Here is a 15,188-nt window from a genome sequence, read left to right on the forward strand (position 1 = left end):
CTCTCTGTGTTTCTCTCTCTGTCTTTCTGTCTCCCTCTCTCTCTCTCTGTCTATCTCTCTCTCTCTCTCTCTGTGTGTGTGTGTTTCTCTCTCTCTCTCTCTCTCTGTGTGTGTTTCTCTCTCTATCTCCCTGTCTCACTCTCTCTGACTCTGAGTTGGAGACTGGGACTTCAGTTTAACACCTGTTCTGAAAGACAGTGACTCTCTCAGGGCAGCTCTCAGTGGGATGTTCAGTGTCACTCACGCAACCGGTAGTTTGACCCAGGGGCAGGGGGGAGAGGGAGAGAGGAAGGGAGAGGGAGAGAGAATAAGGCAGGGGAGAGAGAGGGAGGATAGAGAGAGGGAGAGACGGGGGATAGGCAGAGAGAGAGACAGCAGGCGATAGAGAGAGAGAGAAGGAGGGGAATAGAGAGAGAGAAAGGGGGGAATGAGAGAGAGAGGGGAGGGGAGAGCGAGAGAGGGAGGGGGAGAGAGAGAGGGGGAGGGAGAGAGAGAGAGGGAGGGGAGGGGAGAGAGTGGGGGGAGGGGAGAGAGAGAGTGGGGGGAGTGGAGAGAGAGAGAGGGGGAGGGGAGAGAGTGGGGGGAGGGGAGAGAGAGAGTGTGGAGGAGGGGAGAGAGAGAGAGGAGGGAGGGAGAGAGAGAGAGTGGGGGGAGGGGAGAGAGAGAGAGAGGGGGAGGGGAGAGAGAGAGAGGAGGGAGGGAGAGAGAGAGAGGGGGGGAGGGAGAGAGAGAGAGGGAGGAAAGAGTGTGAGGGAGGGGGGGATAGAGAGTGAGAGTGGGGGGGAGAGAGAGGCTGGAGGGAGAGATTGAGTGGGGGAGAGAGAGTGAGAGTGGGGGAGAGAGTGAGTGGGGGAGAGAGAGCGAGAGTGGGGGAGAGAGTGAGTGGGGGAGAGAGAGCGAGAGTGGGGGAGAGAGTGAGTGGGGGAGAGAGAGCGAGAGTGGGGGAGAGCGAGAGTGGGGGAGAGAGAGGCTGGAGGGAGAGATTGAGTGGGGGAGAGAGAGTGAGAGTGGGGGGAGAGCGAGAGTGGGGGAGAGAGAGGCTGGAGGGAGAGATTGAGTGGGGGAGAGAGAGTGAGAGTGGGGGAGAGAGTGAGTGGGGAAGAGAGAGTGAGAGTGGGGGAGAGAGTGAGTGGGGGAGAGAGAGCGAGAATGGGGGAGAGAGAGGCTGGAGGGAGAGAGTGAGTGGGGGAGGGAGAGAGTGAGTGGGGGAGGGAGAGAGTGAGTGGGGGAGGGAGAGAGTGAGTGGGGGAGGGAGAGAGTGAGTGGGGGAGGGAGAGAGTGAGTGGGGGAGGGAGAGAGTGAGTGGGGGAGGGAGAGAGTGAGTGGGGGAGATAGAGCGAGAGCGAGAGTGAGGGAGAGAGAGGCCGGAGGGAGAGAGTGAGTGGGGGAGGGAGAGAGTGAGTGGGGGAGGGAGAGAGTGAGTGGGGGAGAGAGAGCGAGAGTGGGGGAGAGAGAGGAGGGAGTGCGAGGCTAGACGGACAGACAGACAGAGAGGGAGGTGCCCAGGCAGCTGGACCTGAGTTAGTCTGGGAGATGAGCCGAGGTTTCACTTTGTCACCGATGAACCTTCCGCTTTGCAGACGACCGGCTGGAGGTCACGAACCTCGACCTCCTGAAGGGCAGCCAGGAGGTCAACCAGCAGAGGCACCACACGGCCGAGTTCGAGTGCACGGAGCTGGTGGTGAGGCGGGGTCAGCCCTTCGAGATCAGGCTGCGGTTTAACCGACCCTATGACCCCCAGAGCGACACGGTGCGGCTGGAACTGAGGACAGGTGAGTGGACGGCCCTCTGACCTCAGGATGGGCCTCGGGCTGTTTGTGGTGGGGGGATGGGGCAGCGGGAGGGTGGGTGGGGGACTCTCTCGGCACTGACCCTCTGACAGTGCGGCTCTCCCTCAGCACTGACCCTCCGACAGTGCGGCTCTCCCTCAGCACTGACCCTCCGACAGTGCGGCTCTCCCTCAGCACTGACCCTCCGACAGTGCGGCACTCCCTCAGCACTGACCCTCCGACAGTGCGGCTCTCCCTCAGTACTGACCCTCCGACAGTGCGGCTCTCCCTCAGCACTGACCCTCCGACAGTGCGGCTCTCCCTCAGCACTGACCCTCCGATATAGGGACGGTGATAGAGAGAGAGAGAGAGAGAGAGAGTGTGTGTGTGTGTGTGTGTGTGTGTGTGAGTCTGGCCACGAGAGGGAAGGAGAGAGAGAGAGATAGAGAGAGGGAGACCAGCGCACTCTGCATGCCTTTCTCATGACTTAACTCGAAAGCATCTCGTTTCCTCACAGCCTTTCCACATTCCAGTCAGTCCCACCCTCCTTGAACTCTGAGCCCTTTGAGGGGTTTGGGTGGGGATATCTCTCAGGGGGACCTTGGAGGTTTGTGTATGTTCGAGGACTCTGGGTCTATACTCGGCGGAGTTTAGAAGGATGAGGAGGGGGGATCTGATTGAAACTTACAGAACACTGAAAGGCCTGGATAGAGTGGGACGTGGGGGAAGATGTTTCCATGAGTAGGAGAGACTAGGACCCGAGGGGCACAGCCTCAGAGTAAAGGGAAGACCTTTTAGAACAGAGATGAGGAGAAACTTCTTTAGCCAGAGAGAGGTGAATCGATGGAATTCATGGCCACTGAAGGCGGTGGAGGTCGGGTCATTGAGTGTATTTAAGAGCGAGATAGATAGGTTCTCGATTGGTGAGGGGGGGTCAAAGATGACGGGGAGAAGGCGGGAGAATGGGGGTTGAGAGACTTATCAGCCATGATTGAATGGGGGAGCAGACTCGATGGGCCGAAAGGCCTCATTTCTGCTCCTACGTCTTCTGGTCTTTCCCAAGCCTTAATAACCCGCCCCCCCCCCCACCCCTCCCCTTCGACCCCCCCCCACCCTGAAACCCACCCCTGACCCACATTATCCACCCCTACCCCCCCCACCCTCATCCCTATGACTCATCCGGCCAATTGGCTTAGGGGGCTGTAGGTTACCCGGGTCTGGGGGAGAGAGGGGGATTCGGGGATTCGGGGACGTTGTGGGGGGGGGGGTGCGGGTGGTGGGGATGGGAGGGTGCACTGGGAGACCAGGATAGTGCCGGGCGAGATTCCCTACGCGGGTCTGGGAAATTGCGGCCGGGGCATATTTGGCGGGAGTCTCGCTGGCCGGGCTGCACCCCTCCCCCTCTCGGAGCGCCGGCGTGGGAGGGGAGGGAGGCAGGGGAGGGGGTGGAGTCCCCTCTGGAGGGAGCAGTGGGGGTGTGGGGGGGGGGTGGTGGTGAGCCGGGAAGGGGGAAGGGAGAGAGAGAGAGAGCAGGGGAGAGTAGGGGAGAGAGAGGGAGAGCAGGGGAGAGTGGGGGGAGAGAGAGTGAGAGAAGGAGAGAGTGGGGCAGAGAGAGGGAGAGCAGCGGAGATTAGGAGAGAGAGAGAGAGCAGGGGAGAGTGGGGCAGAGAGAGGGAGAGCAGGGGAGAGTGGGGGAGAGAGAGTGAGAGAAGGAGAGAGTGGGGCAGAGAGAGGGAGAGCAGGGGAGATTAGGAGAGAGAGAGAGCAGGGGAGAGTGGGGCAGAGAGAGGGAGAGCAGCGGAGATTAGGAGAGAGAGAGAGAGCAGGGGAGAGTGGGGCAGAGAGAGGGAGAGCAGGGGAGAGTAGGGGAGAGAGAGAGAGAGAGCAGGGGAGAGTGGGGGAGAGAGAGAGAGAGAGCAGGGGAGAGTGGGGGAGAGAGAGCAGGGGAGAGTGGGAGAGAGAGAGTGAGAGCAGGAGAGAGTGGGGCAGAGAGAGGAAGAGTAGGGGAGAGAGAGAGAGAGCAGGGGAGAGTGGGGGAGAGAGAGAGAGATCAGGGGAGAGTGGGGGAGAGAGAGCAGGGGAGAGTGGGGGAGAAGGAGAGAGAGCAGGGGAGAGTAAGGGAGAGAGATAGAGAGAGCAGGGGAGAGTGGGGGAGAGAGAGAGAGAGAGCAGGGGAGAGTGGGGGAGAGAATGAGAGAGCAGGGGAGAGTGGGGGAGAGAGAGCAGGGGAGAGTAGGGGAGAGAGAGCAGGGGAGAGTGGGAGAGAGAGAGATCAGGGAGAGTGGGGGAGAGAGAGCAGGGGAGAGAGAGAGAGCAGGGGAGAGCGGGAGAGAGAGAGCAGGGGGGAGTGGGGGAGAGAGAGGGAGCAGGGGAGAGTGGGGGAGAGTGAGGGAGAGAGAGAAGGGGAGAGTGGGGGGAGAGAGAGCAGGGAGAGTGGGGGGGAGAGAGAGCAGGGAGAGTGGGGGGGAGAGAGAGCAGGAGAGAGTGGGGGGAGAGAAAGAGTAGGGGAGAGTGGGAATGAGAGAGAGATGGGGAGAGAGAGAGATGGAGAGAGAGAGAGAGAGAAAGAGAGAGATGGAGAGAGGGAGAGAGAGAAAGAGATGGAGCAGGTGGAGAGACAGAGTGTGGGAGCCGGGGGAGAGAGAGAGAGAGAGAGACAGAGTGTAGGAGCCGGGGGAGAGAGAGAGAGAGAGAGTGTGGGAGCAGGGTGGAAAGAGGGAGCAGGGGAGAGAGAGAGAGAGAGACACAAAGAGAGAGAGAGGGAGACACAAAGAGAGAGAGAGAGACACAGAGAGAGAGAGCTGGGAAGTTTGAGGGACGTTACAGGCCCTATGTAAATGCACGTTCTGGTGGCTGTCGCTCCCCGGGGAGGAACTTCCGGCCGCCGTTCCCCCTCCCGCTCTCCGGCCGAGCCCACCTCTGACCCCTCGTGCGAACCCGCTCGACGCCGGGGGGAGGAAGACCCGCGCGCACAGCAAGATCCCACTGCCGTCAGATGAAAAGGCGGTGTCTCACGGTGCCGAGGGTGAGCCAGGAGGGAGGCGCTGGGCCGGAGGGATGGGGGTGGGGGAGGGAGGGAGGGGCCAGGGTCCGGATAAACGGGATGAGGAGGAGAGGCTGGAGAACCCTGATGGCCAGCGCACACACACACACACACACACACACACACACATACGATGGGCCGAAGGGCCTGAACTGAAAGAGGAAACCGTGCAATTCAGACGGTCAGTCTCGAACTTGCCGGATGGAGCCTCGAGGCATTCGAGGGCACGCGAGCCCTCGGCACTCAGACCAGCTCCCTCGTGGTAGGGAACTCGAAACTCAGGCACCCCTCCTCCTCCTCCTACTCCCCATCGCCCACCCACCCACCAACCAGGGCAGCTGAAGGCCCAGCCGCCAATGGCGGAGTGATGGGGAACTGGGGGGAGGCTCGAGAGGCCGGAATGGGAGGAGAGCAGGGAGCTTGGAGGGTCGTGGGGGGGGCTGGAGGGAGGTTACAGAGATAGGGAGGGGTGTAGGGGGTTGGAGGAGGTTACAGAGATAGGGAGGGGTGTAGGAGGCTGGAGGAGGTTACAGAGATAGGGAGGGGTGTAGATACTGGAGGAGGTTACAGAGATAGGAAGGGGTGTAGATACTGGAGGAGGTTACAGAGATAGGGAGGGGTGTAGGGGCTGGAGGAGATAACAGAGATAGGGAGGGGTGTAGGGGGCTGGAGGAGGTTACAGAGATAGGGAGGGGTGTAGGGGCTGGTGGAGGTTACAGAGATAGGGAGGGGTGTAGAGGCTGGAGGGAGGTTACAGAGATAGGGAGGGGTGTAGGGGCTGGAGGAGGTTATAGAGATAGGGAGGGTTGTAGGGGCTGGAGGAGGTTACAGAGATAGGGAGGGGTGTAGGGGCTAGAGGAGGTTACAGAGATAGGGAGGGGTGTAGGGGCTGGAGGAGGTTACAGAGATAAAGAGGGGTGTAGGGCCTGGAGGAGATTACAGAGATAGGGAGAGGTGTAGGGTCTGCAGGAAGTTACAGAGAGAGGGAGGGGTGTAGGGACTGGAGGAGGTTACAGAGATAGGGAGGGGTGTAGGGGCTGGAGGAGGTTACAGAGATAGGGAGGGGTTTAGGGGCTGGAGGAGGTTACAGAGATAGGGAGGGGTGTAGGGGGGGCTGGAGGAGGTTACAGAGATAGGGAGGGGACTGAGGGGGCCAAGGAGGGACTCGAAAAGGGGGGATGAGAATTTTGAAATCGAGGTGCCGCTGGACCGGGAGGCAGCACACCTCACCGAGCAGAGCGGGAGATAAACGGATGGAACGCGATGCAACATGGGGGCAGCGTGGGTGGGTTTCTTTGGAGAAGCTCGAATTCCTGGGCGTTGGGAGTTTCGGTGGGGGGGGATGGGCCACAGATTGCGCGGTCATAACCATCCGCTTCCACACTTGGAATTCCCACACCAAACCTCTCCCTCCGTTTCTCTCTCTCTCTCTCCCTCCTCCTCCTCCAAATCTCCCCCTTAAAAACTCTCCCTGAACTAATGTTGGGTCAACTGTCCCCTGACCTCTCCCACACGCTGCGCTGGGAGGGTGGGGGGGGGAGGTCCGAATTCTCGTCCGATGTATCCTCGAGGGAAGGTTACGACGGTGTCAGCGGGACGCGGGAGGTTGCAGTTCACACCCCCCACCACCAACACCCAGTGCGGCTGCCCCACAACCCCCCCAACCCCTCTCCTAGAGCTAGGGAATGTGGGGAGGCAAGGGTTAAACGAAACCTTCCCCTGGTGAGGTTCCTGTCCCTAACAGGAAGCAGATGTGCCTTCGCCGTCATCCAAAGCTGGACTTGAACGAGAGCCAACATTTCAAATCAGGAATTTCAACAAAAGGCACCATAGGTTGAGGCCGCTCTGCCCATCCGTCAATGCTGGAGCTCGAACAGACACCTCCTGACCCCTGCACCCCCCCCACCAACCCATTGCTCCTCTGTGACCCCTGCTGCACTCTATCGGATACTCGCCCTTTGACCAACCTTCCAGTCGCCTGATCCCCTGCGGAGGTGGCTGTTTCAGAATCGGACACTCCGCTGATTCCCCTACCTCAGCACTGACCCTCCCACAGTGCAGCTCTCCCTCAGCACTGACCCTCCGAGAGTGCGGCTCTCCCTCAGCACTGACCCTCCGACAGTGCGGCTCTCCCTCAGCACTGACCCTCCGAGAGTGAGGCTCTCCCTCAGCACTGACCCTCCGACAGTGCGGCTCTCCCTCAGCACTGACCCACCGACAGTGCGGCTCTCCCTCAGTACTGACCGTCCGACAGTGCTGCTCTCCCTCAGCACTGACCCTCCGACAGTGCGGCTCTCCCTCAGCAGTGACCCTCCGACATTGCGGCTCTCCCTCAGCACTGCCCCTCCGACAGTGCGGCTCTCCCTCAGTAATGACCTTCCGACAGTGCGGCTCTCCCGCAGCACTGACCCTCCGACAGTGCGGCTCTACCTCAGCACGGACCCTCCAACAGTGCGGCTCTCCAGCAGCACTGACCCTCCGAAAGTGCGGCTCTCCCTCAGCACTGACCCTCCGACAGTGCGGCTCCTCCCTCAGCACTGACCCTCCGACAGTGCGGCTCTCCCTCAGCACTGACCCTCCGACAGTGCGGCTCTCCCACAGCACTGACCCTCCGACAGTGCGGCTCTCCCTCAGCACTGACCCTCCGACAGTGCGGCTCTCCCACAGCACTGACCCTCCGACAGTGCGGCTCTCCCTCAGCAACGACCCTCCGACAGTGCGGCTCTCCCTCAGCACTGACCCTCCGACAATGCGGCTCTCTCTCAACACTGACCCTCCGACAGTGCGGTCCCCCTCTGTACTGACCCTCCGACAGTGCGGCTCTCCCTCAGCACTGACACTCCGACAGTGCAGTCCCCCTCTGTACTGACCCTCCGACATTGCGGATCTCCCTCAGCACTGACCCTCCGACAGTGCGGCTCTCCCTCAGCAGTGACCCTCCGACATTGCGGCTCTCCCTCAGCACTGCCCCTCCGACAGTGCGGCTCTCCCTCAGTAATGACCCTCCGACAGTGCGGCTCTCCCGCAGCACTGACCCTCCGACAGTGCGGATCTCCCTCAGCACTGACCCTCCGACAGTGCGGCTCTCCCTCAGCACTCACCCTCCGACAGTGCGGCTCTCCCTCAGCACTGAACCTCCGACAGAGCGGCTCTCCCTCAGCACTGACCCTCCGACAGTGCGGCTCTCCCTCAGCACTGACCCTCCGACAGTGCGGCTCTCCCTCAGTACTGACCCTCCGACAGTGCGGCACTCCCTCAGTACTGACCCTCCGACAGTGCGGCTCTCCCTCAGCACTGACCCTCCGACAGTGCAGCTCTCCCTCAGCACTCACCCTCCGACAGTGCGGCTCTCCCTCAGTACTGACCCTCCGACAGTGCGGTCCCCCTGTGTACTGACCCTCCGACAGTGCGGCTCTCCCTCAGCACTGACCCTCCGACAGTGCAGCTCTCCCTCAGTACTGACCCACCGACAGTACGGCTCTCCCTCAGCACTGACCCTCCGACAGTGCGGCTCCCCCCTGTACTGACCCTCCGACAGTGAGGCTCTCACTCAGTACTGACCCTCCGACAGTGCGGCTCTCCCTCAGCACTCACCCTCCGACAGTGCGGCTCTCCCTCAGTACTGACCGTCCGACAGTGCTGCTCTCCCTCAGCACTGACCCTCCGACAATGCGGCACTCCCTCAGCACTGACCCTCCGACAATGCGGCTCTCCCTTAGCACTGACCCTCCCACAGTGCAGCTCTCCCTCAGCACTGACCCTCCGACAGTGCGGTCCCCCTCTGTACTGACCCTCCGACAGTGCGGCTCTCCCTCAGCACTGACCCTCAGACAGTGCAGTCCCCCTCTGTACTGACCCTCCGACAGTGCGGCTCTCCCTCAGCAGTGACCCTCCGACATTGCGGCTCTCCCTCAGCACTGCCCCTCCGACAGTGCGGCTCTCCCTCAGCACTGACCCTCCGACAGTGCGGCTCTCCCTCAGCACTGACCCTCCGACAGTGCGGCTCTCCCACAGCACTGACCCTCCGACAGTGCGGCTCTCCCTCAGCACTGACCCTCCGACAGTGCGGCTCTCCCTCAGCACTGACACTCCGACAGTGCAGTCCCCCTCTGTACTGACCCTCCGACATTGCGGATCTCCCTCAGCACTGGCCCTCCGACAGTGCGGCTCTCCCTCAGCAGTGACCATCCGACATTGCGGCTCTCCCTCAGCACTGCCCCTCCGACAGTCCGGCTCTCCCTCAGTAATGACCCTCGGACAATGCGGGTCTCCCTCAGCACTCACCCTCCGACAGTGCGGCTCTCCCTCAGCACTGACCCTCCGACAGTGCGGCTCTCCCTCAGTACTTACCCTCCGACAGTGCGGCACTCCCTCAGTACTGACCCTCCGACAGTGCGGCTCTCCCTCAGCACTGACCCTCCGACAGTGCAGCTCTCCCTCAGCACTCACCCTCCGACAGTGCGGTCCCCCTCTGTACTGACCCTCCGACAGTGCGGCTCTCCCTCAGCACTGACCCTCAGACAGTGCAGTCCCCCTCTGTACTGACCCTCCGACAGTGCGGCTCTCCCTCAGCAGTGACCCTCCGACATTGCGGCTCTCCCTCAGCACTGCCCCTCCGACAGTGCGGCTCTCCCTCAGCACTGACCCTCCGACAGTGCGGCTCTCCCTCAGCACTGACCCTCTGACAGTGCAGCTCTCCCACAGCACTGACCCTCCGACAGTGCGGCTCTCCCTCAGCACTGACCCTCCGACAGTGCGGCTCTCCCACAGCACTGACCCTCCGACAGTGCGGCTCTCCCTCAGCAACGACCCTCCGACAGTGCGGCTCTCCCTCAGCACTGACCCTCCGACAATGCGGCTCTCTCTCAACACTGACCCTCCGACAGTGCGGTCCCCCTCTGTACTGACCCTCCGACAGTGCGGCTCTCCCTCAGCACTGACACTCCGACAGTGCAGTCCCCCTCTGTACTGAGCCTCCGACATTGCGGATCTCCCTCAGCACTGACCCTCCGACAGTGCGGCTCTCCCTCAGCAGTGACCCCCGACATTGCGGCTCTCCCTCAGCACTGCCCCTCCGACAGTGCGGCTCTCCCTCAGTAATGACCCTCCGACATTGCGTCTCTCCCTCAGTACTGACCATCCAAACGTTATGCTCTCCCTCAGTACTCACCCTCCGACAGTGTGGCTCTCCCTCGGTACTGACCCTCCGACAGTGCGCCTCTCCCTCAGCACTGACCCACCGACAGTCCGGCTATCCCTCAGTACTGACCCTCCGACAGTGCGGCTCTCCCTCAGCAATGACCCTCCGATAGTGCAGCTCTCCCTCAGCACTGACCCGCCGACAGTGTGGCACTCCCTCAGCACTGACCCTCCGACAGTGCGGCTCTCCCTCAGCACTGACCCTCCGACAGTGCGGCTCTCCCTCAGTACTGACCCTCCGACAGTGCGGCTCTCCCTCAGCACTGACCCTCCGACAGTGCGGCTCTCCCACAGCACTGACCCTCCGACAGTGCGGCTCTCCCTCAGCACTGACCCTCCGACAGTGCGGCTCTCCCACAGCACTGACCCTCCGACAGTGCGGCTCTCCCTCAGCAACGACCCTCCGACAGTGCGGCTCTCCCTCAGCACTGACCCTCCGACAATGCGGCTCTCTCTCAACACTGACCCTCAGACAGAGCGGTCCCCCTCTGTACTGACCCTCCGACAGTGCGGCTCTCCCTCAGCACTGACACTCCGACAGTGCAGTCCCCCTCTGTACTGAGCCTCCGACATTGCGGATCTCCCTCAGCACTGACCCTCCGACAGTGCGGCTCTCCCTCAGCAGTGACCCCCGACATTGCGGCTCTCCCTCAGCACTGCCCCTCCGACAGTGCGGCTCTCCCTCAGTAATGACCCTCCGACAGTGCGGCTCTCCCGCAGCACTGACCCTCCGACAGTGCGGACCTCCCTCAGCACTGACCCTCCGACAGTGCAGCTCTCCCTCAGCACTCACCCTCCGACAGTGCGGCTCTCCCTCAGCACTGAACCTCCGTCTGAGCGGCTCTCCCTCAGCACTGACCCTCCGACAGTGCGGCTCTCCCTCAGCACTGACCCTCCGACAGTGCGGCTCTCCCTCAGTACTGACCCTCCGACAGTGCGGCACTCCCTCAGTACTGACCCTCCGACAGTGCGGCTCTCCCTCAGCACTGACCCTCCGACAGTGCAGCTCTCCCTCAGCACTCACCCTCCGACAATGCGGCTCTCCCTCAGTACTGACCCTCCGACAGCGCGGTCCCCCTGTGTACTGACCCTCCGACAGTGCGGCTCCCCCCTGTACTGACCCTCCGACAGTGAGGCTCTCCCTCAGCACTGACCATCCGACATTGCGGCTCTCCCTCAGTACTGACCCTCCGACAGTACGGCTCACCCTCAGTACTGACCCTCCGACAGTGCGTCTCGCCCTCAGCACTGACCCTCCGACAGTGCGGCACCCCCTCAGTACTGACCCACCGACAGTGTGACCCTCCCTCAGCCCTGACCCTCCGACAGTGCAGCTCTCCCTCAGCACTGACCCTCCGACAGTGCGGCTCTCCCTCAGCACTGACCCTCCGACAGTGCGTCTCGCCCTCAGCACTGACCCTCCGACAGTGCGGCACCCCCTCAGTACTGACCCACCGACAGTGTGACCCTCCCTCAGCCCTGACCCTCCGACAGTGCAGCTCTCCCTCAGCACTGACCCTCCGACAGTGCGGCTCTCCCTCAGCACTGACCCTCCGACAGTGCGGCTCTCCCTCAGTACTGACCCTCCGATAGTGCGGCGCTCCGTCAGCACTGACCCTCCGACAGTGCGGCACTCCCTCAGCACTGACCCTCCGACATTGCGGCTCTCCCTCAGCACTGACCCTCCGACAGTGCGGCTCTCCCTCAGCACTGACCCTCCGACAGTGCAGCTCTCCCTCAGCACTCACCCTCCGACAGTGCGGCTCTAAATCAGCAATGACCCTCCGAGAGTGCAGTCCCCCTCTGTACTGACCCTCTGACAGTGTGGCTCTCCCTCAGCACTGACCCTCCGACAGTGCGGCTCTCCCTCAGTACTGAACCTCCGACAGTGCGGCTCTCCCTCAGTACTGACCCTCCGACATTGCGTCTCTCGCTCAGTAATTACCATCCAAAAGTTATGCTCTCCCTCAACACTGACCCTCCGACAGTACGGCTCTCGCTCAGCACTGACCCTCCGACAGTGCGGCTCTCCCTCAGCACTGACCATCCGACAGTGCGGCTCTCCCTCAGCACTGACCCTCTAACAGTGCGGCTCTCCCTCAGTACTGACCCTCCGACAGTGCAGCTCTCCCTCAGCACTCACCCTCCGACAGTGCGGCTCTAAATAAGCAATGACCCTCCGAGAGTGCAGTCCCCCTCTGTACTGACCCTCTGACAGTGTGGCTCTCCCTCAGCACTGACCCTCCGACAGTGCGGCTCTCCCTCAGTACTGACTCTCCGACAGTGCGGCTCTCCCTCAGCACTGACCCTCCGACAGTCCGGCTCTCCCTCAGCACTGACCCTCCGACAGTGCAGCTCCTCTTCAGCACTGACCATCCGAAAGTGTGGATCTCCCTCAGCATTGACCCTCGAACAAAGCGGCTCTCCCTCAGCACTGACCCTCCAACAGTGCGGCTCTCCCTCAGCACTGACCCTCCGACAGTGCGGCTCTCCCTCAGCACTGACCCTCCGAAAGTGTGGATCTCCCTCAGCACTGACCCTCGAACAGAGCGGCTCTCCCTCTGTACTGACCCTCCGACAGTGCGGCTCTCCCTCAGCAGTGACCCACTGACAGTGCGGCTCTCCCTCAGCACTGACCCTCCGACAGTGCAGCACTCCCTCAGTACTGACCCACCGACAGTGCGGCTCTCCCTCAGCACTGACCATCCGACAGTGCGGCTCTCCCTCAGCACTGACCCTCCGACAGCGCGGCTCTCCCTCGGTACTGACACTCTGACAGTGCTGCACTCCCTCAGTACTGACCCTCCGACAGTGCGGCTCTCCCTCAGCACTGACCCTCCGACAATGCGGCTCTCTCTCAACACTGACCCTCCGACAGTGCGGTCCCCCTCTATACTGACCCTCCGACAGTGCGGCTCTCCCTCAGCACTGACACTCCGACAGTGCAGTCCCCCTCTGTACTGACCCTCCGACATTGCGGATCTCCCTCAGCACTGTCCCTCCGACAGTGCGGCTCTCCCTCAGCAGTGACCATCCGACATTGCGGCTCTCCCTCAGCACTGCCCCTCCGACAGTCCGGCTCTCCCTCAGTAATGACCCTCGGACAATGCGGGTCTCCCTCAGCACTCACCCTCCGACAGTGCGGCTCTCCCTCAGCACTGACCCTCCGACAGTGCGGCTCTCCCTCAGTACTTACCCTCCGACAGTGCGGCACTCCCTCAGTACTGACCCTCCGACAGTGCGGCTCTCCCTCAGCACTGACCCTCCGACAGTGCAGCTCTCCCTCAGCACTCACCCTCCGACAGTGCGGTCCCCCTCTGTACTGACCCTCCGACAGTGCGGCTCTCCCTCAGCACTGACCCTCAGACAGTGCAGTCCCCCTCTGTACTGACCCTCCGACAGTGCGGCTCTCCCTCAGCAGTGACCCTCCGACATTGCGGCTCTCCCTCAGCACTGCCCCTCCGACAGTGCGGCTCTCCCTCAGCACTGACCCTCCGACAGTGCGGCTCTCCCTCAGCACTGACCCTCTGACAGTGCAGCTCTCCCACAGCACTGACCCTCCGACAGTGCGGCTCTCCCTCAGCACTGACCCTCCGACAGTGCGGCTCTCCCACAGCACTGACCCTCCGACAGTGCGGCTCTCCCTCAGCAACGACCCTCCGACAGTGCGGCTCTCCCTCAGCACTGACCCTCCGACAATGCGGCTCTCTCTCAACACTGACCCTCCGACAGTGCGGTCCCCCTCTGTACTGACCCTCCGACAGTGCGGCTCTCCCTCAGCACTGACACTCCGACAGTGCAGTCCCCCTCTGTACTGAGCCTCCGACATTGCGGATCTCCCTCAGCACTGACCCTCCGACAGTGCGGCTCTCCCTCAGCAGTGACCCCCGACATTGCGGCTCTCCCTCAGCACTGCCCCTCCGACAGTGCGGCTCTCCCTCAGTAATGACCCTCCGACATTGCGTCTCTCCCTCAGTACTGACCATCCAAACGTTATGCTCTCCCTCAGTACTCACCCTCCGACAGTGTGGCTCTCCCTCGGTACTGACCCTCCGACAGTGCGCCTCTCCCTCAGCACTGACCCACCGACAGTCCGGCTATCCCTCAGTACTGACCCTCCGACAGTGCGGCTCTCCCTCAGCAATGACCCTCCGATAGTGCAGCTCTCCCTCAGCACTGACCCGCCGACAGTGTGGCACTCCCTCAGCACTGACCCTCCGACAGTGCGGCTCTCCCTCAGCACTGACCCTCCGACAGTGCGGCTCTCCCTCAGTACTGACCCTCCGACAGTGCGGCTCTCCCTCAGCACTGACCATCCGACAGTGCGGCTCTCCCTCAGCACTGACCCTCCAACGGTGCGGCTCTCCCTCAGTACTGACCCTCCGACAGTGCAGCTCTCCCTCAGCACTCACCCTCCGACAGTGCGGCTCTAACTCAGCAATGACCCTCCGAGAGTGCAGTCCTCCTCTGTACTGACCCTCTGACAGTGTGGCTCTCCCTCAGCACTGACCCTCCGACAGTGCGGCTCTCCCTCAGTACTGAACCTCCGACAGTGCGGCTCTCCCTCAGTACTGACCCTCCGACATTGCGTCTCTCGCTCAGTAATTACCATCCAAAAGTTATGCTCTCCCTCAACACTGACCCTCCGACAGTACGGCTCTCCCTCAGCACTGACCCTCCGACAGCGCGGCTCTCCCTCAGCACTGACCATCCGACAGTGCGGCTCTCCCTCAGCACTGACCCTCCAACAGTGCGGCTCTCCCTCAGTACTGACCCTCCGACAGTGCAGCTCTCCCTCAGCACTCACCCTCCGACAGTGCGGCTCTAAATAAGCAATGACCCTCCGAGAGTGCAGTCCCCCTCTGTACTGACCCTCTGACAGTGTGGCTCTCCCTCAGCACTGACCCTCCGGCAGTGCGGCTCTCCCTCAGCACTGACCCTCCGACAGTGCAGCTCTCCCTCAGCACTCACCCTCCGACAGTGCGGCTCTAAATAAGCAATGACCCTCCGAGAGTGCAGTCCCCCTCTGTACTGACCCTCTGACAGTGTGGCTCTCCCTCAGCACTGACCCTCCGACAGTGCGGCTCTCCCTCAGTACTGACTCTCCGACAGTGCGGCTCTCCCTCAGCACTGACCCTCCGACAGTGCGGCACTCCCTCAGCACTGACCCTCCGACA

The 15,188-nt window shown here is 62.1% G+C and overlaps 1 protein-coding gene across 1 annotated transcript in view; it reads left to right on the forward strand.

The window, feature by feature from the left end:
* Positions 1-15,188, forward strand: part of tgm1l1 (transglutaminase 1 like 1) — a 151,892-nt gene that overhangs the window by 3,637 nt on the left and 133,067 nt on the right. Inside the window, exon 2 of the mRNA XM_041175398.1 lies at positions 1,581-1,772. Within this exon, the coding sequence (XP_041031332.1) occupies positions 1,581-1,772 (192 nt within the window). The remainder of the gene's footprint in view (positions 1-1,580; positions 1,773-15,188) is intronic.

This window comes from Carcharodon carcharias, chromosome 27 (assembly GCF_017639515.1).
Source record: "Carcharodon carcharias isolate sCarCar2 chromosome 27, sCarCar2.pri, whole genome shotgun sequence".
Classification (NCBI taxonomy): Eukaryota; Metazoa; Chordata; class Chondrichthyes; order Lamniformes; family Lamnidae; genus Carcharodon; species Carcharodon carcharias.